Source organism: Neomonachus schauinslandi, chromosome 1 (assembly GCF_002201575.2).
Source record: "Neomonachus schauinslandi chromosome 1, ASM220157v2, whole genome shotgun sequence".
Classification (NCBI taxonomy): domain Eukaryota; kingdom Metazoa; phylum Chordata; class Mammalia; order Carnivora; family Phocidae; genus Neomonachus; species Neomonachus schauinslandi.
In genome coordinates this window covers 204,618,656-204,646,299 of record NC_058403.1, presented here as the reverse complement: position 1 = coordinate 204,646,299, position 27,644 = coordinate 204,618,656, and the positions used below count along the sequence as shown (strand labels likewise).

At 41.9% G+C, this 27,644-nt stretch overlaps 1 protein-coding gene across 1 annotated transcript in view; it reads right to left on the bottom strand.

Annotated features, from left to right (window-relative positions):
- ADGRE3 (adhesion G protein-coupled receptor E3) overlaps window positions 1–27,644 on the bottom strand; it is a 38,812-nt gene that overhangs the window by 6,964 nt on the left and 4,204 nt on the right. The window contains exons 2-9 of the mRNA XM_021705345.1: window positions 25,659–25,709; window positions 24,208–24,327; window positions 21,048–21,203; window positions 16,651–16,721; window positions 10,779–10,962; window positions 8,256–8,372; window positions 2,975–3,159; window positions 643–810 (exon numbers count right to left, since the gene is read on the bottom strand). Of these exons, the coding sequence (XP_021561020.1) occupies window positions 643–810; window positions 2,975–3,159; window positions 8,256–8,372; window positions 10,779–10,962; window positions 16,651–16,721; window positions 21,048–21,203; window positions 24,208–24,327; window positions 25,659–25,709 (1,052 nt within the window). The remainder of the gene's footprint in view (window positions 1–642; window positions 811–2,974; window positions 3,160–8,255; window positions 8,373–10,778; window positions 10,963–16,650; window positions 16,722–21,047; window positions 21,204–24,207; window positions 24,328–25,658; window positions 25,710–27,644) is intronic.

The following is a 27,644-nucleotide window of genomic DNA, read 5'->3' as shown; positions in this document are numbered from 1 at the left end:
CCCATGTCGCAGTACCACTGACTCAGTATTCAGATTGCAGCTCAAATGCTTAATTCTTACAGAGGCCACCCTGACCTTTCTATGGAAAGCAGCATGCTTTCTGCAATCCCTCACTCTAGTCCCTTGTGTTTCCCCCCTTTTTAATTTTTTTATTTTATTTTTTTTTAAGATTTTATTTATTTATTTGAGACAGAGAGAATGAGAGAGAGAGAGCACATGAGAGGGGGGAGGGTCAGAGGGAGAAACAGGCTCCCTGCCGAGCAGGGAGCCCCATGCGGGACTGGATCCAGGGACTCCAGGATCATGACCTGAGCCGAAGGCAGACGCTTAACCGACTGAGCCAACCAGGTGCCCCCATTCATTTATTTAATTTAATTTAATTTTTTAAAAGATTTTATTTATTTATTTGAGAGAGAGAGCACACGAGAGGGGGGAGGGTCAGAGGGAGAAGCAGGCTCCCCGCCGAGCAGGGAGCCCGATGCGGGACTCGATCCCGGGACTCCAGGATCATGACCTGAGCCGAAAGCAGTCGCTTAACCAACTGAGCCACCCAGGCGCACCTCCCCCGCTTTTTTAAAAGGGTACTTATCCAGCAGGAGCTCACACAGGATTAGCCGGATGAATTAAATGTATACATTGTACCTGGCTGGTTAAGGCCATGAGGACAGCAAAACTGGACAGGTGGGTGGAGTTGCATATGGTGTGACTTTTGTTCACTTGCATCAGGAAACAGCCGTCCCTGGACCACTGGCCGTGGCCCCCCGTGCTCTTCCAGTACACGCAGAAGGCCTTTCCTTTATTGGGCTTCCTCTGAAAGTAGAAAGGGCTCATCATGTTCTTCCTTGGGAGGGACAACTCTCAGAATGTCCGTCTACACCGGGGTGGCAAGCGAGGAGATACGCGGCTTAGAAGTGACTCAGGAGATTTCTATTTCAAGTGAAGAGAATGGGTGCCAGGACACCTGCTCCCGTAGTCCCAGCTCTGTTGGGGTTCCACATACCATAAAACAAGATCAAGGCCCTCTGGGAGCCAGAATTTTACAGGATGTCACTGGTTTCAGGATTTTATCCCCCACCATGGAAGTCAGACAAAAACAAAACAAAACAAAACAGTAAATAAATAAAAAAAGTCTGTGGCTCGTACAGAGTTTTCTCCTAAACACTCTCTAAGACAAATTTCCCTGATTTCTTCACACCAATTCTGTTCCTGACCCCTTACAACACAAAAATTGCTCACGCAACCAGAGGGGAAGTTTAGGGAGGAAATGAAGAGGGAGAGAATAGAATTAGCCTTCAACCTCTTCTTTTTGTCCCAAGGGTTTCCAGAGCATCACTTCATGGGGCCAAGAAGATGAGTCACACATTCTCCCGTTGGGGGGCTGTATCTCCTTTGATAATCCACTAGACCATCTCCAGATTTCTTGCTCCACTCCCACTGCCCCATGCCATATATGAAAAATTTCATACTTAGGTTTTATGCATCCGATAGAGAAATCCTACATTTCCTACTACCCCCATTCTTATTTTGTTTAAAATTAAAATATAATTTTATCTATTTTTTCCAGCTTTATTGAGATATGACTGACATATAAATTATGTAAGTGTAAGGTATATAACATAAGTTTTTGACATATACATATATTGCAAAATGAAGTTAGTTAATATCCATCACCTCATGTAGTTACAATTTTTATTTTGTGGCGACAACTTAAAATCTACTCTCTCAGCAACTTTCAGGTATGCAATATATTATTCTTAACTAGAGCTATCATGCTCTAGTTAATTAAATCCCCTGAACTTATTCTACTTGTAACTGGAAGTTTGTACCTTTGACCTTCTGCACTTTTTCTCTCCCATCCCCCCCCCCCCCCCGGTAACCAAAAATACCTGTGTCTATGAGTTTGGCTTTTTGAAATTCTACATATAAGTAAGACCATACAGTATCTGTCTTTCTCTGCCTGACTTATTTCACTTAGTATAATACCCTCAAGATTCATCCATGTTGTTGCAAATGGCAGGATTTCTTTCAACTCTTACTTTCATGACAAAGCTGAAAGGCAAGGGAACAGATGAATTTTATTACATCTGGGTCTGGCTACTGACCTTCCTGTCTTTAAGAGTTTGGGCAGAGAAGGGGAAAAGGGAATGAATTAAATAAAAATTTTTTTCCGATCAAGTTATGTAGTCTAATAATTAATACCAGGCTTTCGTGTGGGAATGAATACCATGTCTCAGTTCAAATTTCACAGAATAAAATTGGAGGTACCTCCAACTAAAATAATCCCATGCACTAGAATCATGCTGCCCAAGAGAAATATCATGTGAGCTACTTGTGTAATTTGAAATTTTCGGCTAGCCATATTAAAAAAGCTAAAGAAACATTTCAAATTAATTTTAATAATACATTTTATTTAACCCACTATATTCAAAACAGTATCTTTTACTATGTTAATATAAATCAATATATGCAATCAATATAATATTATTTTTCTTAAAAATATTTTATTTATTTTTTCAAAGATTTTATTTATTTATTTGAGAGAGAGAGAGAGAGAGCATGAGCAGGGGGGAAGGGACGGAGGTAGAGGGAGAAGCAGACTCCCTGCTGAACAGGGAGCCTGACATGGGGCTCAATTCCAGGACCCTGAGATCATGACCTGAGCCGAAGGCAGATACTTAACCGACTGAGCCACACAGGTGCCCCTTAAAAAGTTATTAATGAGATATTTTGCATGCTTTTTTTCTTATGAGGGCTTCAAAATCTGGAACTACCAAGTCTAAATCCAGAAATACTAAGTCTTCAAATTCTCAATTCAGATGCACCAAGTTTCAAATGCTCAATTGCTACACGAGGCTCCTGGCTAAGGTATTGATTGGACAGCACAGCCCAGAGGCACTGACTGGTGAGGGTATACGCACATTGTTCACTCTACCTCCAAGAAACCTAAGCAAGTTCAAATGCAGCTCTGACCCACCTTCACATGCTGAAAACTCAGAATCACAGACTTGGAGAGAGATATGTTCCTTTGGGGTCCAATAGCAGCACTCACTACCTGGGAGTTCAGGTAAACTCGGTCTTTCTCATTTGCCTCTTCAAAAAATGTTGCGTTTATGAGGGTTCCAAGAGAAGAATAAGAAATAAAGGCAATTGCCGTGGGACCTGAGAAAACAGAAAAAGGGGGGGGGTCTTTAAAAGTGCCATCATTCCTTTCCCACACCTACCATGCTCGCACACATGATGTACACACAAGTATACATACGCACGCATAGTCACCTATATGAGGGTCAAATGAAATAGAGATTCTCACCGTCTCTCCCTTTCTCACCTCTGAGACAGTGTGTTTGTGGTCTTGAACCCTTTTTTGTATTGAAGGGGGTAAAACCTGGGGGGGAAGAGAAGAACTGGACAAACAAAGAGAGGTTACGCTGATTTGCATCAGAAAGGACATGGCTGTAGCCTTAGGAGAAAATGCATCAAATAAGATGGGAGGAGGGCAAAGAAGAGGCAGATGGAATTTCGAGGGAGGAGGAGAGGAGCCAGAAGGGTCAGGCTTGAAGAGGAAGCTTAGGGAGTTAGGTAAGTTTTCCGTGATGTCATTCCGCTTCCTGAAGAGACTTCTGGAAAGGCTGATTTATTTTTCAAGACTTTTAGAATTGGTTTTGCATTCCTTTCAAATGAAGCATAATGTTGAGACTGGACTTAAAGAAATCCATTAACAGGTGGGTTACATGTATGGCTATCTCTTTGTATGTACGTATGAATGTGATCATCTTCTCCCATATATTGTATATGTAAACCAGACCTAGAAAAAAATAATGTGTATAGAAATTTAGGCCACTACCCCTATCTATCTATTCATTTATTCAACTTTTTTTTTTTTTTTTGATGGAATGCCTACTAGGGTCCAGACACTATTCTGGGGATACAGTGGGGGACAAAGAAACCATTTCTGCTCTTACAGATCTTTCTGATGCAGGAGAGAGACAAACAAATATAAACAAATCAGTAAAAGTGTATGTCAGGAAACGATCGGTCCTAGGGAGAAAATTAAGTGAGGTAAGGGAGGACAGAGAGACTTGGAGGATGCTATTTCAGACAGACTTCAGACAGCAGTGTGAAGGGAGGGGGTGGCCACATGGCCACATAGAAGAATGTTCTAGGTAGATCTGATATAACAGGGACAAAGTCCTGAGACTTGAACGTGCCCAGCTGGTTCAGGGAACAGGGAGGAGGCCAGTGTGGCTGAAGAAGTGTGTGTGTGCAAGAGTGGGAGGAGGTGAGGGCAGGGATGTGATGGGGGCAGATCCTGCAGGGCTTTATGAATCTTGAGGAGGACTTTTGCTTTTATTTTAAGGGAGTTTAAGCAAAGGAAAGCCATAATTTAACATACTTTATTTTTTTTTATTTGGGCAGAAGGAGAGAGACAATCTTAAGCAGGCTCCACGACCAGTTCAGAGCCTGACACGGCTCTATTTCACGACCCCGAGATCCTGACCTGAGTCAAAATCAAGAGTCGGACACTCAACTGACTGAGTCGCCCAGGTGACCCAATTTAACATACTTTTTTTTCTTTAGACCTTTTTTTGTTGTTGTTAACATACTTTAATAGACTAAATATATGTGTACAGGCTATATTTATATCATGTATTTATAATTCTATTATATATTAGAAGGACATACACATGACATATATCAGTAGGATAGTGTTATGCACCAAATTGTGTCCCCCCCCGCAAATTAAGTTGAAGTCTGAACCCATAGTACTCGAGAATGTGACTATGTTCGAAGACAGGGCCTTTATAAAGATAGGGCCAGAGGAGAGAGGGCCTGACTTTGGTGTTGTGATGGAAGTGGGCAGTCCTGGGAGGCCTCATGGAGGAGGTGAAAGCTGACCTGGATTGAAGAGTAAAGAAGAAGAAATCTGCACGCACAAAGAGAGACCAGGGATGTACACTCAGAAAAAAGACCATGTGAAGACATAGGGAGAAGGTGGCCATCTGCCAGAGAGAGAGATCTCAGAAGATACCAACCCTGCCAATGCCTTGATCTCAGACTGCTAGCCTCCAGAACTGTGAGAAAATAAATTTCTCTTGTTTATATATATATAATATATAATATATACATATAACATATACATATATATGTGTTATATATGTTAGTTACTAACATATATATATAAACAAACATATATATTTGTAGTTAGTTTGAATATGGTGGGTTATAGGATTATAGGATGTTATGACCATATTCCGATGTCAATAAGTTTTCTTTATTCGTTGTAGCCGCCAAGAAGTCCACACTGCTGAGGCCATATATATGAAGCAGTTAGGATTGTAGAGACAGGAAATAGGTTAATAGGTTTCTGGATTAAAATCCCAGCTTTGTCATTTACTAGCTATGCAGCCCATCCTATTGGAATAAATTCCTCCTAGGTTTCTCTAATCAGGCTTCTCTGGTCCTGCCTGGGGGATCAGAAGCAATTCATTGCTGTTTCTCCGAATTAATGACAGTTTCCATTTGTCAGAATGAAACAGTGGTAGGTGGTTGGAAAAGATGGGCAGGTGATATGTCCATCTGTTCTTGTGCTTAGTAATAGCTTATTTTTGGGCTGAAGTATTCTGGTTAGGAGCAAAAGCACAAGCAGAAAAGAGAAGGGTGGCTGTAGGTGTTCACGGTCAGCTTCCGGTGGCCTGGGTTTTGTTCTCTGAGATGTTTTACAGGGAGGGGGTGTCATGGGATTGTATGTCTCGTGTTACCTCTGATGGGTGTCTGGGTGTAATTCGATAGCACCTCCTTTCAGTCTTAAAGTTGTTACTGTTTGAAGGTCAATTATAAGGTCGCTCTCCATGAGCAGTTCTCAATTGGGGGTGGGGGGGGTGATTCTGCCCCCTCTGGGGACATTGGGCAATGTCTGGACGCATTTTTGGTTGCCACACTGGGTGTTTGTTTCTGGTGTCTAGTGAATAAAGGCCAGAGGTGCTGCTCATCATCCTACAGGGCACAGGGTGGCCCCCATGACAAAGAAGGCTCCTGCCCTAGACAGGATGTGAAGGACAGAGAAATGTCCCTCTGGGAGCTTGTCACACATCGGTCAATGGGTTCTTTTCTCTCCTTAGGAACATTGAGACCTCCACCTAAACGTGGATTTAATTCAGAGAACATTCATCACTGTTCTCTATGTAATGAGCCTGTAATGGTGACTCTAGAGAAAAATAATTCATGATTGCCATCCTTATGGGGATTCCAGCATGGTGGGGGAGACAAGGACATGGCAATCTAGATACAACACAACATGTTAGATGCCAGGATAAGGCAAGTTCAAGAGGCTGGGGGTAGTGCAGAGGAGGGAGGGCCTGACTCTGGTGTTGTGGTGGAAGTGGGCAGTCCTGGGAGGCTTCATGGAGGAGGTGAAAGCTGAACCATGTTGAAGAGTAATAGTTCACCCAGTGGCCTGGAGGTTGGCATTGCTGGTAGAGGAGCAGCCAATGGAAATGCTCGGAGGTGAGACTATAGGGCCCACTGGGGGAGGGTAAATAGTCCTCCACTGGGCACTTTTATGCCAGGTGCCCCTTCAGGCACATGTAATCACATTACGATGTCTGTGACTTACTTAAACAATTCAGCAGAGGAAGTTCTTATGAGCTGAGTTGTGTCCTCTTTGAATTCACATGTGAAATCCTAATCCCCAGTATCCCAGAATGTGATTGGAGAACATGTGGGGCTGCAGATGTGCTTTGTTTGGCTTGCACTGTGAAGTCTTGCACACTCTACAAATTGTGAGTTTTAGAAGAAACTCCTGGTGACAAGGCAAGCATGAACTTGTGTGGTTGGAGGTTGGCTTCCATCCTCCACCTGGCCCATTCTCAAACGAGGCAGATTCAAGTTCTTATCTTCTTGGGGGAGGAGAGGAAGTGATAGGAACTAATTGTCTCACGATACTTCCTCAGTTCAGCATGTGGTTAGTTGTCCACATTTTGATGCCTTTACTCGGGGCCTTTCACTGATAGTACAGACCAGCTGTATCCCACGTTTATAGGATTGGATTTAAGACCCCATTTGTCATGCTATAGCAGTTATAATGGTAAGGCAGCTATTGTAAGACCAAATTTAAAAATTGAAGGTATTCATGCAACCAACCCAACTTCTCTTGAAAAATCAGAAAGTCTGGCAACACTGGGACAATTAATAGTAACAATCCGTTCCTTCATACACAGGCTGTAGCAAATGCTGTAGGCACCCTAACTTAATTCGCTTGGCACTCTTGGGTTCCTTACATGCGGATGAATTCTCCTGCAAGCAACTGCAACTCTCCGCCTGGGAGCATTCCCTGCAGTGAATGTGTTGGATTGGTACACAGGGCAGAATGGCAGGGCCCTCAACCCCTGATGGATCAGAGCAGCTCTCCCTCCTTGAATGGGAGAGCTCAGTGGGATGAGTCACATTTACCACCAGCAGTGACCTACTCACTACCATAATAATACCTGTATTGGCTGTCTCCTCTTCCCTGTCTCATTTCTTTTCTCCCCTACTGGGATGGTTAATTTTATGTGTCAATGTGGCTAGGCCATACTACCCAGATATTGGGTCAAACATGAGTCAGGGTGTCACTGTAAAGGCATTTTTTAAGACGAGAGTAACATTTAGATCAATAGACTTTGAGTAAAGCAGATTACCCTCCACCATGTGGTTGGGCCTCCTCCAATCAGCTGAAGGCCTTAAGAAAAAGACTCTTCTCCCAAATAAGAGGGAATTCTGCCTATAGCCTGTCTTTGTCTACAGTTACAACATCAACTCTTCCCTGGGTCTCCAGCCTGCTGGCTAGCTTTTAGACTTGCTACCATCCACAATCACAGGAGCTAATTTCTTAAAATCTCTGTCTCTGTTTCTCTCTCTTTATCCCCCTGCCCCCTACACCATATTGATTCTGTTTCTCTGGGAAACCCTGACTAATACACCGACTGATGCTTCCTGGAATCACCTCCCAAATAAACTTACACTTTTCTCGGGTTCTGCGTTTGGGTGAACGTCAACTGAGACCAGGACAGAACGGCCCCCAAATTGCAGAGAAGTGTCTTCCATGCTGAAGAATAGAAAGCCTTCACTTTGGGAAGATTTTTTAAGGAAAAGACTCAAATGACACAGTCTTAGGGTAACAAACTCATTAGGAAGGAGCCTGTTGGCGACTCTCCTTGTGACTCATACAATGATACTGATCTGTGTGTCTTAGAGGTTCTGAATACAGCCACCGTATGTACCTTGTATGTTTTCCTGCACAACTTCATTGCAGTGGATGTCCACTGAGTTCATGTGGGTGTTCAAGCTGATCTTTCCTTCTTCAGAGCAATTGTCTGTAACAACTCGAGTTTCAATAGCTGGTGAGAAAAGCAACAATCAAGTTTGCCATTATTATAAGCTTTAAAAATGTGCATAGCAACATGGACAGGTTACATTTACTGAATGTCTAGGATGTTCCAGGCTGTACCTTGTCAAATAACCCCATGAGGGACCCTTATCCAAATGAGGTAAGACCCTAACTCCTGAAACAAGTTCTTAACTAAAGTTCTCTAGCACTCATCTTTTTTTAAAAAAAGACTTTATTTATTTACTTATTGAGAGAGAGAGTATGAGCAGGGGGAGGGGTAGGGGCGGGGAGAGAATCTTAAGCAGGCTCCATGCTTGGCGTGGAGCCTGATACGGCGCTCGATCTCACGACCCTGAGAACATGGCCTGAACCGAAGTCAAGAGTGGTAGCGCCCCCTCTAGCAGTCATCTTTGAAGCAACAATTCTGTTTCTAGGAATTAATTCTCAGAAAACAATCATGGACGGGCGGGTAGATTTAGCTACAAGAAAGTTTTCAGCAGCAGAGATGATAGTGTGAAAAATAGGAAATTATCTAAATGTTCAACAAGGAGGAATTGATTTAATAATTGACAGCTTATCTCTGTAACAGGGAACCATGCTTCCAATGAAAATGAAGTCACAGGAGAATTGCCATCAAGAAACAAGCTCATGAAAATATTTAACTTAAATATTAGCAGACGGCTGGAGGCTGACTGTGAGTTTGAAAGTGTTGAAACTGGGTGATGGGTACAGTCGGGTTCCTGCTGTGTCTGCCCATTCACAGATGAGGGAAGTGAAACCCAGTGAGGTGAGGGCAATGGTCTGCCCCATCAGTTAGGACCTGGCCAGATCAGGAAAGATGAGAGCTATTGTAATCTGAAAAATGGTTTAATTTTGAATGAAATGAATGAATGAATGAATGAAATGAATGAATACGTCCTGATTCCAGTTTCCTAAGAAGGTTAGGCATGGGATTTTATTTTATTTATTTAAAAATTTATAAAAATTTATTATTATTTTTATAGAGTGTAAACTATCTCATCATACAAATTGGTAAAGCAAAATGATTAGTTAGGCATACATCAATCCATTGATATCCCTGGGCTGAATAAAAGCACAGCAAACAGCATTTCTGGAGGCCAATATAGTGATATGTATCAAAGTCTATAAAATGTTTCTTTTCTCCTTGACCTAATGATTTTTCCTCTATGAATTTATCCTAAGAAAATATCAAAAAAATATACACAGATAAATTTTCAATGGTCTGTTCACGGGGTTATTTGGCAACAACCCACATTTCCCAGAATAGGGAAATAAATACAGTATAAATAAATATACAGTATAAATAAATTATATACAATGCAATTTGATAAACCATTGAAGACAATAATGTAGGGAATGATGATGTACATAATTTACACAGACAGAGGTTGGTGATGTAATAAGTGAAAATTGTATGTACAACGTCACATACACAGCAAATATGCATCTGCATCAGACATGCATCTACATGGTTATAGGGTAGGAAGATTGGGTTGTGGGCAGATTTGGCTGTTCTAAATTTAGTTTTGTCTATGTGTTTTTTTCTTTTTTTTTAAATTTAATACTTGGCTTTGCTATGATATCTTATTTATTTATTTTTATTTTTTAAAATAGCGAAATTATTACGAAGATCAAACTATTTACCATAGTCTCTCGTCACGTGGTTACGTTATGAATATGTATGACAAGTATGATAAAAGTATTTTTATTTAAAAGATATGCAGTAAGATGTTCCTTCTGGGATGGAACTGTGATATGTGCCAGTAGGTATTAGGCTTCGGATTAAAAAACAACAACAACAAAAACCCAAAAAACTACTTTGAAGCCAAAATCCCAGACTCAGGACTGGAAACGATTGGCAATCTTTTCTTTCTTTCTTTTTGTTTTTAGAAGATTTTATTTATTTGAGAGAGAGAGCGAGTGAGTGAGAGAGCAGAGAGAGCACGAGCAGGGGAGACTGACACAGGACTCGATCTCAGGACCCCAAGATCTTGACCTGAGCTGAAAGCAGCCGCTTAACCAACCAAGCCACCCAGGCACCCCCTTTCTTTCTTTTTTTTGAACAGGTCTATGGAGCTGTGATTAATGTGTAATAAATTGCACATAATAGAGTGTACAATTTGATGAGTTTTACTGAGTGTATATACCTGTGTATATACTATATTCCTGTGAAACCAACCCCATAATCAAGGTACTGAACATGTCTTTCATACCCAACAGTCTCCTCAAATTTTCTCCCTCCTCCCCCCCTCCACCCATCACTATAGGTTAACTTGCATTTTCTAGAAGTCTGTATAAGTGGACCCAGGCAGGGTATTTATTTTTCTAATTGTGTAACCCAGACTCCAGCTTATAATGAACCCCCTGTGTGCATCAGGCCATATCCTCTTCTTACCCACAGCACTGTTGTGGATTTTCTGGATTTTTTGCTCCGGGGAATTCAAGGCAGTTTCTAGAGCATTTGATTCCACGGTCTGGAGAACATTTGTGGCCCAAGATGCGACTTTGCTCTTCTCTCCCATTCCCGGTAGAGTGTTATTAGCGAGAAGTGACTCGAATATCTCAACAACATGTTGCAGCTTTGAAGATACAAAGAATAAGAATACAAATCCAATCTGATAGATCCCACACCCTGAGGGAAAGTAGAAAGCACAAGAAAGCAGCTTCTGGAGCCAGAGGACTCGGTTTCAATCCTGATCCACCATTGAAAGGCTGTGTGAACTTGGAAAAATCACCCAATTTCTCTGTGCCTCAGTTTCCCCATATTAGGATAGGGACAATAAAAGGACCCCATAGAGTATTTGGAATTATTAAATGAATTAAGAGATGCTACCTTTTTAGAACAGTGTCTGTGCCTGGTACACACTAGATGAGGGTTAGTTATTATGAACATCTTTTACCAACAGGGAAGTGGTAAGGTTGCCAGAAATAGACCAGTGGTTCTCCATTAGGGCGATTTTGACCCCTCGGGGACATTTGGTAATGTCTGGAGACATCCCCCGCACTGAGGGATGCTACTGGTATCTAGTGGGTGGGGGCCAGGGATGCTGCTCAACAACTTATAATGCACAGGGCCGTGCCTCCCCTGCCCTCTCCGGAAAGTGACCCAAGCTCAAGTGTCAGTGGAGCCAAAGCTGAGAAAATGAGAAGTAGAGTTATAGCGCAGACATTCTAACTGGCTTTTTTAAGTCAAGAAATTTATCTAAGAAGTAAAGCAAAGTGATGAACCAGAGGGGAGAAGAATGGAGAGCCAAGGTGAAGTTTTATAAATATAGGCATAATCTAATTGTAATATAGGTGATTTGAAAGAAGATTTTTATGCGAACCCCCACATCCTTGTACTTAAAGTGTGGTCTTTGTAGTGGCAGCATGAGCATCACCTGGCCGCCCATTTGGAATGCAGCCTCTTGGGGGACTGAGTCCAAATCTGCACTTTAACAAGATCCTGAGGGGATTTGTGGGCACAGACACACTTCAGAGGTACTGTAGGTTTGGTTCCAGACTCCCGCAATAAAGTGAATATCGCGGTAAAGCTATTCAAATAAAGTTTTTGGTTTCCCAGAACATATAAAAGTTTTGTTTACACTATACTGTAGTCTTTTAAGTGTGCAACAACATTCTGTCTAAAAAACGTACAAACCTTACATTACCTGGTGCTCATCACGACAGTGCACTCCTTAATCCCCATCACCTATTTCACCCATGAGCACCAGGTAATGTGTGGGAGTGTTGAGTCACTATATTGTATACCTAAAACTAATATAACACTGTATGTTAACTAACTGGACTTAAAATAAAAATTTAAAAAAGCCAATTAATCAATCAATGAATAAAAATAAGCAATGTGCAAACCTTAACTAAAAACACTTTATTGCTAAGAAATGCTAATGCTCACCTGAGCTTTCAGCGAGTTGTAATCACTGATCACAGATCACCACAACCAATATGATAATAATGAAAAAGTTTGAAATACCGTGAGAATTATCAGAATGTGCCACAGAGACATGAAGTGAGCAAACGCTGTTGGAAAAATGTCACCAATAGACTTGTTCCATGCGGGGTTCCCTAAACCTTCATTTTGTAAAAATCGCAGTGCAAGTACAATAAAATGAAGCACAATGACATGAGGTATGCCTGTATGTTAAAGTACTAGACAGCAAAGTACTGGATAGGATAGGGACTTTGTCTTGCTCACAAAATGGTACCTAGAACAGTCCTTGGCAAATGCAGGTGCTCAGCAAGTGTTCATGGGCTGCATGAATGCCTTGGGAGGAAAATGCTATCGCACAAAAGAGTTATAAGCAGAGTGATATATCAAAAAGGCTGGAGAAACATTCAGAACCAGGGTTCAAATAAATCTTTTCAAGGTTTTGCTCTTTCGGTCTGAGTCTTTGTGGAAATTCTGAGCTGAATTTGCTAGTTTACAAGCAGCCTCCCATTCCTGCCCAATATAGAAAACATACCTTAGTCCTCTAAATGACAGCTGAAATCATCTTGGTTTAAACTCATTCGTACAGAGTAGGCACCAGAGCATTTGCCCTTCAGAATTGCTATTGTATTTTTTATTTTTATTTATTTATTATTTTATTTTATTATGTTATGTTAGTCACCATACAATACGTCATTAGTTTTTGATGTAGTGATCCATGATTCATTGTTTGCATATAATACCCAGTGCTCCATGCAATACATGCCCTCCTTAATACCCATCACCGTGCTAACCCATCCCCCCACCCTCTTCCCCTTCCCCTCTAAAACCCTCAGTTTGTTTCTTGAATTCCATAGTCTCTCATGGTTCATCTCACCCTCCGATTCCACCCCCTTCATTTTTCCCTTCCTTCTCCTAATGTCCTCCATGCTACCACTATTGTAGAGTCTGATCCAGCATGAAGACTTTGTACCTTTTTCTGGCAATGCATTTGTTAATTGAGGTGAACTTCACACAACATGAAATGCACCCTTTTAAAGTATACAATGAAGTAGCAATTTAGTATATGCACAATGTTGTGCAACCACCACCTCTATGTAGTTCCAGAACATTTCCATCATCCTGAGATAAAACCCATTAAGCAATCACTTCCCATTTTTCCTTCTCCTGGGCTCTGGCAACCACTAATCTGCTTTCTGTTTCTGTGGATTTGCCTGTTCTGGACACGTCATAGAAATGGAATCCTACACTGTGTGACCTTTGTGTCTGGTTTCTTGCACCCAGCATGATGGTTTCAAGGTTTATCCATGTTGTAACATGAATCAGAACTTTATTCCTTTTTATGACTGAATAATATTCCACTGTATGGATATACTACTTTAAAACAAATCCATTCATCTGTTGATGGACATCTGATCTCTTTCTTCCTTTTGGCTACCATGAATACTGCTGCTAGGAACATGGGCGTGCAGGTATCTGAGTCTCTGCTTTCAATTCTCTTGGGTATATTCTTAGGAGTGGAATTGCTGGGTCATATGGGAATATTATGTTTAAATTTTTGAGGAAATGGGCAATGAAACTTCATAATGAAATGTTCCTGTTAATTACATGATTATTTGTTCATGACTTCCATGGACACTTGTTGAACTCCCAGTGTGGGCTTGGGCTGATTCCTGCCCTCAAGAAGCTCACTCTCTAGGTGGTGATGACACATCATGGAAATGTTGAGTCCACCAGAGGTAACAATGGATAACCTGGATGGCAGGTGTACTCTGGACCAGGCACTGTGCTAAGTACTCTACATATAGTATTTCATCTAACCTTCCCATCCTTCCAAGGAGGTAGGTGCCATGATGACCCCCATCTTACGGATGAGTAAATCAATCTTGCAGAGTGTGATGGTTAATTTTATGTGTCAGCTTGGCTGGGCCAGTGGGTACCCAGATATATTTGGTCAAGCATGATTCTGGGTGTGTCTGTGAGAGTGTTTCTGGATGAAATGAACATTTGAATGGGTAGATAGAGTAAAGCAGATTGCCCTTCCCAATTTTAGTGGGCCTCATCCAGTCAGTGGAGGGCCTGAACAGAACAAGATGTCTGAGTAAGAGGGAATTATCTCCTGCCTGAATGCCTGACTGATTGAGTGCCTTAAGCTGGGACACTGTTTTTTTGTTGTTGTTGTTCAGGCTTGCCTGAAACATCAGCTCTCCATGGTCTCAGGTCTCTGGAGTTGAACTGGAATGACACCATTGGTTCTCCTAGATCTCTAGCTTGTTCACTGCAGAACTTGGGACATGTCAGCCTCCATAATTGCATGAATGAATTTTTTATAACAAATCTTTTTTATCTATGTCTCTTATTGGTTCTGTTTCTCTGGAGAACCCTGACTAATACAGAGGGCTGTGTCATTTTGCTCATGTTACTTGTCACTGTGGTGCTGTGATTTGAACCGCTGTCTACACTTCTAACCTCCACAGAAGAACATGGGGAAGAACATGATATAAACTCATATGGAAGGGTTTAGGGAGGTCATCCAGGGGGATGTGAAACCTGAATTGAGTCTTGAGCAGAGAAGGGTAGAAGGAAGCCAGCCAGGTGAGGAACTGGGAACAGAGTTGCAGGCAGAGAGAACAGCATGTACTTGGAGGCCTGGAGCTTGGAGGGCAAGATGTGAATGGTCCCTTTGGAGTAGAGCAGGGTGAGGGTGGGGAGTAGGGAGAGGAAGGGATGAGCCCATTCTGCTAGACTTTAGGTTCTTGGAGACATGGGTCATTCTCTCTGTTAACATTCAGAGTCAGTTTACAGACACTAAGTGATTACTACCTAACAGGCACTTTCTTTTTTTTTTTTAATTTAATTCAATTTTATTTAAATTCAGTTAATTAACATATAGTGTATTATTAGTTTCAGAGGTAGAATTTAGTGATTCATCAGTTGCATACAACACCCAGTGCTCATTACATCACGTGCCGTCCTTAATGATCATCACCCAGTTACCACATCCTCCCAGCCCCCACCCCTCCAGCAACCCTCAGTTTGTTTCCTATGGTTAAGAGTCTCTTATGGTTTATCTCCCTCTCTGATTTTGTCCCATTCTATTTTTCCCTCCCTTCCTCTATGCTCCTCTGTTTTAACAGGCACTTTCTTGGTCTGTCTTTTGTAACTGCCTACAATATCTGTTCCCCTCCCCCTTCCTTTTACTAATTGAATGAATTCCTTAAAATTTTTCCTGGACCATGTTCCCCATATACAGACCACGTTGTCCCAGCTTCCCTTGCAGCTAGGTTTTGCCGTGATACCTTCGACTTCTGGGTTGTTGCTTTAAGACAGATCTCCAAGGAAATTACCACAACTTCATTAGCATATAATCAAGTGAGTAGATGTATCCCTTTTCTCCACTCTCCCCTCTTCACTTTGTGCTCTAGGCAAATTGCCCTGGACTCATCTCCCCTCTATCCACTGGTACAAATACCACATTGCAGCAACCCAGTTTTGGTCATGTCATTGAGGACAAGATGCCAGGGGATGGTGGAGCAGCAGTATGGGAAGAATGTGAGTACTCTTAATGGCCTCATGGAGCAGAGTCCTTTCACCAGCCTGGACCGTTAACTCAGAAAGTAATAAAGATCCATCATTTTAAAGCTGTTGGATATTTGGGCCTCTTTGTTGTAGCAGCTCAGCATACCCTAATACAGTTTCTTTCTTTTTTTTTTTTTTTAAAGATTTTATTTATTTATTTGACAGAGAGAGAGACAGCGAGAGAGGGAACACAAGCAGGGGGGAGTGGGAGAGGGATAAGCAGGCTTCCCGCAGAGCAGAGAGTCTGATGCAGGGCTCGATCCCAGGACCCAGGATCATGACCTGAGCCAAAGGCAGATGTTTAACGACTGAGCCACCCAGGTGCCCCTAATACAGTTTCACTTAGTCTGTCTTTCTTGGTCTGGGATCGATCCTATCTTTAGGGGGCAGTATACACACACATGTGCATGTGTGTGCATGCACACACACACACATCCATATGTACATACACACTCTATCTCTACTGTGAGATCTATAGCAATATACATATAGTGATAAATAGTGGTATATTTATATATTTCAGTTATACATAATATAAATTATATGTAACATTGTACTATTGTGTTATAATTAATTTCTATTATACTATAATTAAAAAACTATTATATTAACATATAGTACATACCATAACATGTAATATATAATATATATGACATGTCACACATTTATGATACACAGATGGTATACAGTGTATAGAGGACATATAATATATAGTATCCACCTCCACCTGCTAATTTTGGGGTTTGTAAACATTTGTTACCTGGCTGGGTTCAAGGACTGGGCTTGTGCTCACATCCTTCATGCCTTTGGTTGTTGCTGAGGAAGTGGTTTCTGTAAAAAAAAAATCAAGGGAAGTTTTTGTTGGAACCGAGAGTAAAAGGGTAGAGAGGTGGATAGGAAGGTGAAAAGAGGGGCTGAACTCATACTCTTATTTTTTTATTTAAAAATTTTTTATTTATTAATTTTAAAATTCCAGTATCATTAACACACAGTATTCTATTAGTTTCAGGTGTCCAATATAGTGATTCAACAATTCTGTACATTACTTAGTGCTCATCAGGATAAGTGTACTCTTCATCCTCATCACCTAGTCTATCCATCCCCTCACTCACCTCCCCTCTGGCAACCACTGGTTTGTTCTCTATAGTTAAGAGTCTGTTTTTTTTTTTTTTTTAAAGATTTTATGTATTTATTTGACACAGAGAGAGAGGGCACAAGTAAGCAGAGCAGTGGGCAGAGGGAGAGGGAGAAGCAGGCTCTCCCCTGAGCAGGGAGCCTGATGTGGACCTCGATCTCAGGACCCTGGGATCACAACCTGAGCTAAAGGCAGTCACTTAACCAACTGAGCCACCCAGGCACCCCAAGAGTCTGGTTTTTGTTTGTCCTTTTTTTTCTTTTGAACTCATATCTTTTTTTTTTTTTGCAAGTTTAACCACCTAAAACATTATATTTTATTTTTTTATTAACATATAATGTATTATTTGTTTCAGAGGTACAGGTCTGTGATTCATCAGTCTTAATGCAGTTGACAGCGCTCACCATAGTACATACCCTCCCCAATGTCCATCACCCAGCCACCCCACCCCTCCCGCCCCCACCACTCCAGCAACCCTCAGTTTGTTTCCTGAGATTAAGAGTGCCTTATGGTTTGTCTCCCTTTCTGGTTTAGTCTTGTTTCATTTTTTCCTCCCTTCCCCTATGATCCTCTGCCTTGTTTCTTAAATTCCACATATCAATGAGATCATATGATAATTGTCTTTCTCTGATTGACTTATTTCGCTTAGCATAATACCCTCTAGCTCCATCCACATTGTTGCAAATGGCAAAATTTCATTTTTTGATGGCTACATAATATTCCATTGTATATATATATACCACATCTTCTTTATCCATTCATCTGTTGATGGACATCTGGGCTCTTTACATAGTTCGGCTATTGTGGACATTGCTGCTATAAACATTGGGGTGCTCGTGCCCCTTTGGATCATTACATTTGTACCTTTGGGGTAAATACCCAGTAGTGCAATTGCTGGGTCATATGGTAGCTCTATTTTCAACTTTTTGAGGAACCTCCATACTGTTTTCCAGAGTGGCTGCACCAGCTTGCATTCCCACCAACAGTGTAGGAGGGTTCCCCTTTCTCCACATCCCTGCCAACATCTGTCATTTCCTGACATTAATTTTAGCCATTCTGACTGGTGTGAGGTGGTATCTCATTGAGGTTTTGATTTGGATTTCCCTGATGCCGAATGATGTTGAGCATTTTTTCATGTGTCTCTTGACCATTGTAGGTCTTCTTTTTTTTTTTTTTTTTTATAGATTTTATTTATTTATTTGAGACAGAATGAGAGAGACAGAGAGCACATGAGAGGGGGGAGGGTCAGAGGGAGAAGCAGGCTCCCCGCCGAGCAGGGAGCCCGATGCGGGACTCGATCCCGGGACTCCAGGATCATGACCTGAGCCGAAGGCAGTCGCTTAACCAACTGAGCCACCCAGGCGCCCCATTGTATGTCTTCTTTGGAGAAATGTTTATTCATGTCTTCTGCCCAAGGAGAGGGAGTCCATATATATATATATTGGAGAATCAGATGAAATGTGAATCATATTAGCAAACATTTGTAGACACTGTCTTAAGTGGTCTGTATGGTACTGTTCCATTTATGCCTCAATTAATCTTTGCAACAGCCCCATGGGGGTATACACCCTGGGAGGTGTATCTGCTGATTTAATGAATTAATTAATTTCTTTTTTTCTTGATGAGCCTGGCTACAGGTTTAATACTTGTTTATCTTTTCAAAGAACCCACTCTTGTTTCATTAACTTTTTCCTATTGCTTTTTTTTTTTTTTTGGTCTCTGTTTAATTTATTTCTGCTCTGATCTTTATTTTTTCCTTCCTTCTACTAATTTTGGTTTTTTTTTTTTTTTTTTTTTTTCTATTCCTTTAGGTGTAAGGTTTTATTGTTTGAGATTTTTCTTGTCTCTTGAGGTAGTTCTAAGAAAGAAACTTCTTTCTTAGAACTGCTTTTACTATGTTGCAAAGATTTTAGGTCAGAGGTTCCTGCCTGGCTCAGTTGGTAGAGCATGTGATTCTTGATCTCAGGGTCATGGGTTCAAGCCTCATGTTGGGTTCAGAGATTATTTTTTTTTTTATTTTTTTTATTTTATTTTTTTTAAAGATTTTATTTATTTATTTGACAGTGAGAGGCACAGCGAGAGAGGGAACACAAACAGGGGGAGTGGGAGAGGGAGAAGCAGGCTTCCCGCCGAGCAGGGAGCCCGATGTGGGGCTCGATCCCAGGACCCTGAGATCATGACCTGAGCCGAAGGCAGACGCTTAACGACTGAGCCACCCAGGCACCCCCCAGAGATTATTTAAAGCCACTATTTCCTTATTGATTTTCAGTCTGGATGATCTATCCATTGATGTAAGTGGAGTATTAAAGTGCCCAACTATGGGGCGGCTGGGTGACTCAGATGGTTAAGCGTCTGCCTTTGGCTCGGGTTATGATCCCAGAGTCCTGGGATCGAGCCCTGCATTGGGCTCCCTGCTCAGCGGGGGGTCTGCTTCTTCCCCTCCCTCTGTTTCTCCGCCTGCTCATGTTCTCTCTCTTTCTCTGTATCTCCATGTCTCGAATGAATAAATAAAAAAAATCTCAAAAAAAATAAAGTGCCCAACTATTATTGTATTACTGTCAATTTCTCCCTTTATGTCTGTTAAAATTTGCCTTATATATTTAGATGCTCCTATGTTGGGTACATAGATATTTGCAATTGTTATATCCTCTTGTTGGATTGATCCCTTTATCATTATGTAATGACAGCCTTTGTTTCGAAGTTTATTTTGTCTCATATAAGTATCACTACCCTAGCTTTTTGTTTGCTTGTTTGTTTACATTTGCTTGAATATCTTTGTCCATCCCCTCACTTTCAATCTGTGTATGTGTTTAGGTCTGAAGTAAGTCTCTTGTAGGCAGCATATAGATGGGTCTTTTATTTAATCCATTCAACTACCTTATGTCTTTTGATTGGAGCATTTAGATTTAAAGTAATTATTGATAGATATGACCTATTGATTTTCAAGGCCAGACAATATGGGGGCTTGCCTTCCTGGTGCAGGTCCCCAGGTGAGTGAGAGCTTGAACTCCTTGCTGCTCAGGGAGAACCTTTGCACTTGTAACATTCCAGCTTGTTGTTGCTGCACTGGGGGTTTTGGTTCCTGACCTGACCATCTCTTTGCTTCTCCTACCCTTCTTGATGTGGCTTTATCTCTATCTTTAGCTGTGGAAGAGATGCTCTGCTAGTCTTTATGTCACTCTCAGAGAGAGTTGCTCTATATGTAGTTGCAGCCTGGGTGTGTTCAAGGGAGGAGGTGAGCTCAGGATGTCCCTACCCCACCATCTTCCCCTTGTGTCTCCCAGTTACATCTCCCATATTTCTTGTGAATAGATTTCCCTGTCTATGTGGCTTCCAAGAGAGTGTTCATGCTTATACAAGATGGTGCCTCCCCCTGGACACAGATCCAAGGGTGGGCATATAACTCAAACTGGACTAATTGGTACATTTCCAAAGTATTTACAATTAGGTCCAAAAGAGAGTCAGTTGATCTCTCTTCGGTGGTTTGATCATTAACAATGGTAAAATTTGGACTTGTTGGTGGCCATATTTCCTGTCCTGTGGGCTAAGAAGGCAGAGAAAGTCATTTTGCAATGAAAAAGAAGAAAGGAGTAGACCCAAAGAGCTTCAGAGCCTGGGGTGTCTTGATAGTGTGAAGTCTCCATTTCAGTTCATTCCAGAAGCTCTGCTGTGTTCTTGTTCTTGAGTTCCAAGACATATCCATGCATCCTTTTCATAAACTCATCTTTTCTGTTTAAGTTAGCCTGAGTGTGCTCCTCTTTGCAATTCAAAAAATCCTGTCTCAGTCAGCACATTGTCACCCCCATTTCCAAAGTCCACTTGTCTTATTAACCTCATTATTTCTCTAAACTTCCTTCTTTCCTTTTGTCTCCTCTTTCCATCATCCATTTACCTCCAGAAAATGGAAACATGTACTAGCTTCACCACACACACACACACACACACACACACACATATATATTTTCTGGCATTAGACTCAATGAAAAATAAGAAGGGAGACAAGAAGACAAGAATTTCCTTACTTTGACAAGTGTTTTCACTGGAAATCTGGAATTGAGTACCCCCAGAGAGGAGTTTGTATCCAGGATTACAGCGACAGTGGAAACCTCCATCAACATTCTGACATGCAGCATTTGCTCCACAATATATACTAATGGGTGGTTTACATTCATCAATATCTGGAACACAAAAGAGCAATTTGGCCATTAATTTGACAGAGATCTATGGAACATGTAATATGTTCCAGAGGCTATACCCTCTCCACCCAATCTGTCCTGACTTTCCAGGACAACTCAGTTAAGGTAGTGGGTTGTCTTTGTTCTTCCCTTTCCTCTTTGACTTTGGTTGGATTCTCTCAGAAGCAGACACTGAGACAGGAATTCATGTTCAAGTACTTTATGTGGGAGGTGACCCCAGAAAACACTGGAAGGGAAGTGGTGAAATGAGACAGGGAAAGCCAGACAGAAAGTAAAGAGGGAAGTTTCCATTGTGGGCAATTGGGACTCGATTCCTCTGGGACCCTCTGGGAGGCAGTGTAGAGCACACGCTGCAGAGTGACTCCCTGAGGGGTGAGGGGGCTGGGGTATTTATCTGCCAAATCTTTTTTTCTTTTAAGTTTTTATTTAAATTGTAGTTGGTTAACACATAGTGTAATATTGGTTTTGGGAATAGTATTTAGTGATTCATCAGTTACATACAACACCCAGTGCTCATTACAACAAATGTCCTCCTCAATCCCCATCACCCATCTAGCCCATCCCCACCCACCTCTCCTCCAGCAACCCTCAATTTGTTCTCTGTAGTTAAGAGTCTCTTATGGTGTGCCTCCCTCTCTCTTTTTTCCCCCCTTCCCCTATGCTCCTCTGTTTTGTTTCTTAAATTCCACATGGGTGAAATCATATGGTATTTGTCTTTCTCTGACTGACTTATTTTGCTTAGCATAATACATTCTAGCTCCATCCATGTCATTGCAAATGGCAAGATTTCATTCTTTTTGATGGCTGAGTAATATTCCATTGTGTATCTATATCTATATCTATATATCTATATCTATATCTATATCTATATATCTATCTCACATCTTTATCCATTCACAGTTGATGGACGTTTGGGCTCTTTCCATAATTTGGCCATTATTGACAATGCTTTTATCTGCCAAATCTTCACATTCATTGGCAGAGAAGTGCTTGCAGGGATAGTTAACTCTCCAGAGCTTCCACCTGTCCTGAGCATGAACTGAGTGGTCTCCAGTACCCAGAGAGAGCCTTAGACTTGGTATGCAAAAGAATGGCAAGTGCTGAGAGCATATAAGTGGGAAACTGACTATGTCTGCTGTTATGAACTGTATGTACGTCCCCTCAATTCAACGTGTTGAAACCCTAACTCCCAGTGTGGCTGTATTTGGAAATGGGGCCTCTAAGGATGTAACTGAGGTTAAATGAGGTAATAAGAATGGGGCCTTGATCTGTTAGGATTAGTGTCTGTAGAAGAGACAAGAGAGCTTCTCTACCTGCCTGACCACTGTGTGAACAGAGTGAGGAAAGACCATGTGAAGATAGAGCAAGAAGACAGGCATCTTCAAGCCAGGAAGAGAGGCCTCCTGAGAAAGTGGAACTGCCAGAACCTTGACCTTGGGCTTCCCAGCTTCCAGAACTGTGGGGAAAATAAATTTCTGTTGTTTAAGCCACCCGGTCTGTGGTGTTTTGTCATAGCAGCCCAAGCAGAGTAATACACTTGCTAGATTAACTAATTGAGTTAGAATGTCTTGATTAAATCAATGTGTCTCCAGTCCTGAGCCCCTCTACAAATGTCAGATGGGTAGTGAAGATGTGTGATTTCCCAATCTGGTATGGCAAATATGAAGTTGGGAATTTTCAGATTGTGATATAGCAGAGCAGATGCTCTCGGTTGCCCGCTCAACAACCATTCTCTTTGGAGGAGGCCGTCTCGTTCCCATCTCCCAGGCACTCTCCCCTCCAGCTTCCTTCCAGCTTTCATGTTGCATCCCTAGCCAATGAAAAGCAAGGATGTTCTTCCTGGGGCGTCTGCAAGAAACCTAAGCCTGAGACAGAAGTCACTACAAAGGGATGAGACTCAGACTGGTGTTGGAAGTTTTGTCTGCAACCCTGTAAGCTTGAAGACAGTTGGTTCTGTGATCACTGGGATATTCACTGATGGATCACTTGGAGAAGAGGATGGAACAAAATGTCCCCCACCAAGGCAGGATTGAACCTACTCGTTAGAGCCAAAGAAATGCGAGATGATGCATTCATGGAGAGAGACATTAGCTATGTGGGCCAGTTTGAAGAAAGCATGTGAGGAAGCACTCCAAACAAACAACAAATTAACAAGTATGAAACTAGGAAGTACAGAAACCTCAACAAAGGGGGAAATGAAGGTAAGAGGAAGCAGGGGTGAGCAGTGAACCTTGAGATAAAGTTAAAATCATGGGGGGTGTGGCAGGGGAGATGGGGTTGAGGCGAAATTACAGTATTTTAAAGATCTCATCTCTTTACTGGGGGAGGGGAAGTGAGGGTGAAATGAAGCATCTTTTTAAAAAAATGCTAGTATAATTAACATACAGTGTTATATTATTTCCAGGTGGGCAATATGGTGATTTGACAATTCTATATGTTACTCAGTGCTCATCACAGTGAGGGTACTCTCATCCCCTTCACATGAAATGATGGGGAAAACAGTGCATCTTGGAAGGGGAAATAAGTGATGAGTTTAAAAAAATAATAGTAGAGAAAGACATGTTTGATTATGAAGTTAAGAGAAGGTAGCCATGAATGGGGTGGAAAAGTATATTAGGACTTCCAAATAAATAAAGGGAAATGATGGGATGGTTGGGTCGCTCAGTCAGTTAAGCATTGTACTCTTGGTTTCAGCTCAGATCATGATCTCAGGGTTGTGAGATCGAGCCTCTGCTGGGCGTGGAGCTTGCTTGGGATTCTCTCTCTCTCTCCCTCTGCCCCTACCTCCACCCTCCACTCATGCTCTCTCTCTCTTAAAAAAAATAAAGAGGAAATGCTGATTTCATGAAAGCATTTCTTTCTTGATGAGGGTGGAGTTGGTAGATATTTTTTTAGCAGTGCACATTATTGGCAGTTGCCTCCCCAAGATCCCTATGCTGTCTCCCTTCCACTCCCGCCTCTGGGTGGTTCGAAAATTATCCCTTACCTTCACATGTAGCCAAGGGAAATGTGAAGAATTCCTTCCCATTCATAGAAGTGTATCCATGTTTGCATGTACAGTAAGTGCTGTTGACACAGTCAGCATTCTGGGGGCATTTACAGGGAGCTGCAGGGAGAAGGAGGAATAGGTCAAACATCCGCTGGGGTTAAGAGATGTCCTGTTATCATTTGCTTTTGCCTCTGACCAGGACCTCTTGAGGATCAGGAAGTCTACACCCTTTTCCTCTTGTGAGATCTCAGTACATTAAAAAATGAGAGATTACCAAACCCAAGTTACAGAAAAAAGAGATTTGTTTTCATGATAAAGACCGAGGTTGGCAGTTAAATTAATTTTAACACAAAAATTTCAAGTGATAAAATTGTGCTATTCTCAAGATCATTGCAGAATTTATAAAAAGGGGAATGAATTGGTTAAGACCCTGGGTTCGATTCTGACTCTGCCACTTACCAGCCATCTGTCTTTGCACAAATGTCTTAATCTCTCTGTGCCTCAGTACCCTCATCTGTAAACTGGGTTATTGTGAAGAGTAAGTGAATTAATACATATAAAGTGTGTTGGGCAGTGCCTGGCACATAATAAGTATCAGCTAGGATTATAAAAATTTGAATTTGTAGGGGTCCACAGGAGGTATATTCTGATATGGGTACACATTATCTTTGTAACCCTATGTATAACTTCATTTGGACAGAGAGACACTAAAGATCTTAATTTGAGCCCTCTTGGGAATGAACTGAGCTGAGGAAGGATCTCGAGCTTTGGGTCTAGTGGAGAAAGCTGGGAACTTCAGTGTTCATAGGTAGTGGGGGCTGGGAACCTGATGGGGCCACAGTGGGCAATCTGGCTACTCAGAAGGCGTCCCCTGAAGGTTGGCTAGAAAGACAGAATCTCAGGCCCCACACTAGACCTGCTGAATCAGAATCTAGTGAGATCTCCGAGGGATTAAAGTTAGCCTGAAGTCATCTTCTTCATTTTTTTTTTTTGGTGCCTCGCTTATGATCAGAATGAAATGGTTACTGTCATGCTTTGTCTCTCCCCACTGGAATGCTCACTTCGTGAGGCTGTGTATTTTAGTCACTGTTCTATTCCTACATTGGGCACATTGTGGTTACTGAAAACAAACAAATAGACAAAGGACAGTAAAATAAAAAGATACATTAAGGGGCGCCTGGCTGACTCAGTCGGAAGACACGTGACTCTTAATCTCGGGGTCGTAAGTTCAGGACTACTTAAATAAATGAAACTTAAAAAAAGATACATTAAAATTTGATGAAATGATGAACTAAAAAGAATGACAGGAGCAAGCATCCCTGAGTTCTGCTCCCAGAACAAGCCCCTTTGCTCTAGCCCCTTGGAGGATGTGAGTGGTCCCAGGTGTGCCCTTGGTCTACACCCTTCCTGGTCTCTGGCTGTGGAGAAGTCAGGTATTGGGCACTTACCTATGCTCTTATGATCCACGACTTCTGATAAACTCAGCAGAAAACAGAGCCCTGGAACAGGGAAGCAGAAGGGAGACACATGAATTGAATGAGGAAAGATTCCAGGAAAGTCTCCAAGGACTGTGTATCAGTTATCCACAGCTGCATAAAGACTATCACAAAATGAAATGGCTTAGAACAGCAACGACCATTTCCTTATCTTTCATGGTTTATGTGCTTTGGGAATCTGGAAAAGGGTCAGCTGGGTGAGTCTGGTTTGGGGTTCCTTATACAGTTGCAGTTAGCCAGTGTTTGGGGCTAGAGCACCTGGGAACTGGCTCTGTGCTGCTCTCCCTTCATGTAGCCTCAGACTTGGGGAGTTTGGCCTTCCTGCCAACATGGCGACCTCAGGCATGCAGCCTCCATGGTGGTTCAGAGCTCTAAGTAGGGGTGCCCCAGCCAACAAGTCTACGTCTCCTGTTAAGGCCCAGCCCTGGAAACCATGCAACTCCATTTCCACCACATTCTCTTGGTTACAAGATTCAAGTGGATAGGAATCAGTCTTCCTCTTGAGGGAGGACTGGCAAGATTCTAGAAACGCTTCTTGGAAGGGAAGTAGTTTTTTGTTTTCTTGGGAAATGCAGGCTGCCTCTACCATGGTTGATAAAATGGTATTTTCTTTTCCCCAAACCTTCCCAGCTGCTGGTGGGGTCAGCAGCCATGTTCCTACTTCTGCAAAGACCTGAAGCTACTGGATGGATGGGTGACTTCTCTTTCCCTTTCCTGAGAAATCCAACAACACTCTGATTGCTAGTTTTCTCCTCACCTTCTTTTCATTCCCTTATTACCTACTAATGTCTAGAATTATTTGCCATTTGCAAGGACAATATTAACAGCTGGTATGGTGCAGGAATCGGCCAATCAGAGTGGACACTGGAGACCCTTCTCTGTTGCAGCAGATATTATTTTAGCTGCTGAATTGTGGGGAGGTGGCTGGAATCTCAGGGCAGGGTCTGGGCTGGCAGGAGTGTGGTGGGAGCTGGTTTTGGGCAGTGATTATTTACAAATGGTGTGGGAATATTTCAATACGAACAACCAACCAGTGGCTCTTCTAGTGTGCACTGGTTGAAATTTAGCCCTGGTGACCAGTCACCTTATTTGCAATTTTGGTTACCCCTTGAGAAAGTGGATCCTGCAGATAAATGGATAAAGAAAATGTGGTGTATATATACACAATGGAGTATTATTTGGCCTTAAAAAATAAGGAAATCCTGTAATTTGTAGCAACATCTATGAAACTAGAAGACATTATGATGAGTGAAATAAGTCAGACACAGAAGGACAAATACTGCACAATTCCACTTACATGAGATATCTAAGTAGTCAAACTCATGGAAGCAGAGAATAGATTGATGGTTAGCGGGGGCTAGAGAGAGGGGGAAATGGGAAATTGCTTTTCAGTGGGTATAAAGTTTTTGTTATATAAGGTGAGTAAGTTCTAGAGATCTGCCATAAAACCTAGTACCTATAGTTAACAATACGGTGTTGTTGTCAAGATATGTTAAAAGAATAGATCTCATGTTATGTGTTCTCACCAAACACACACACACACACGCATGCAGAGGGAAATTTTTGGAGGTGATGGATACGCTTGGCACCTTCATTGTGGTGATGATGGTATTATGGATGTATGGCGTATGCATATATATAAAAACTTATCAAGATGTATGCATTAAATGTGTGCGATTTTTTGTGCCTAGATTATACCTCAATATGGCTAAAATTAAAAAAAGAAAGTGGGTCCTAATAATAGAAGTGTCTCTGTTTATCAAGTGGGGAGATAGGTGTAGGTCAGGATGGACTAGGTAGGTGGGACTGGGATAACTTCGATCTTGTGCATGAAGGACTGGGATCAGGTGATTGAGAGACAGTCTGAGGCTGAGAGTCTGGACAAGATGGTGTGTGTGTGTGTGTGTGTGTGTGTGTGTGTGTGTGTGTGTGTGTGTG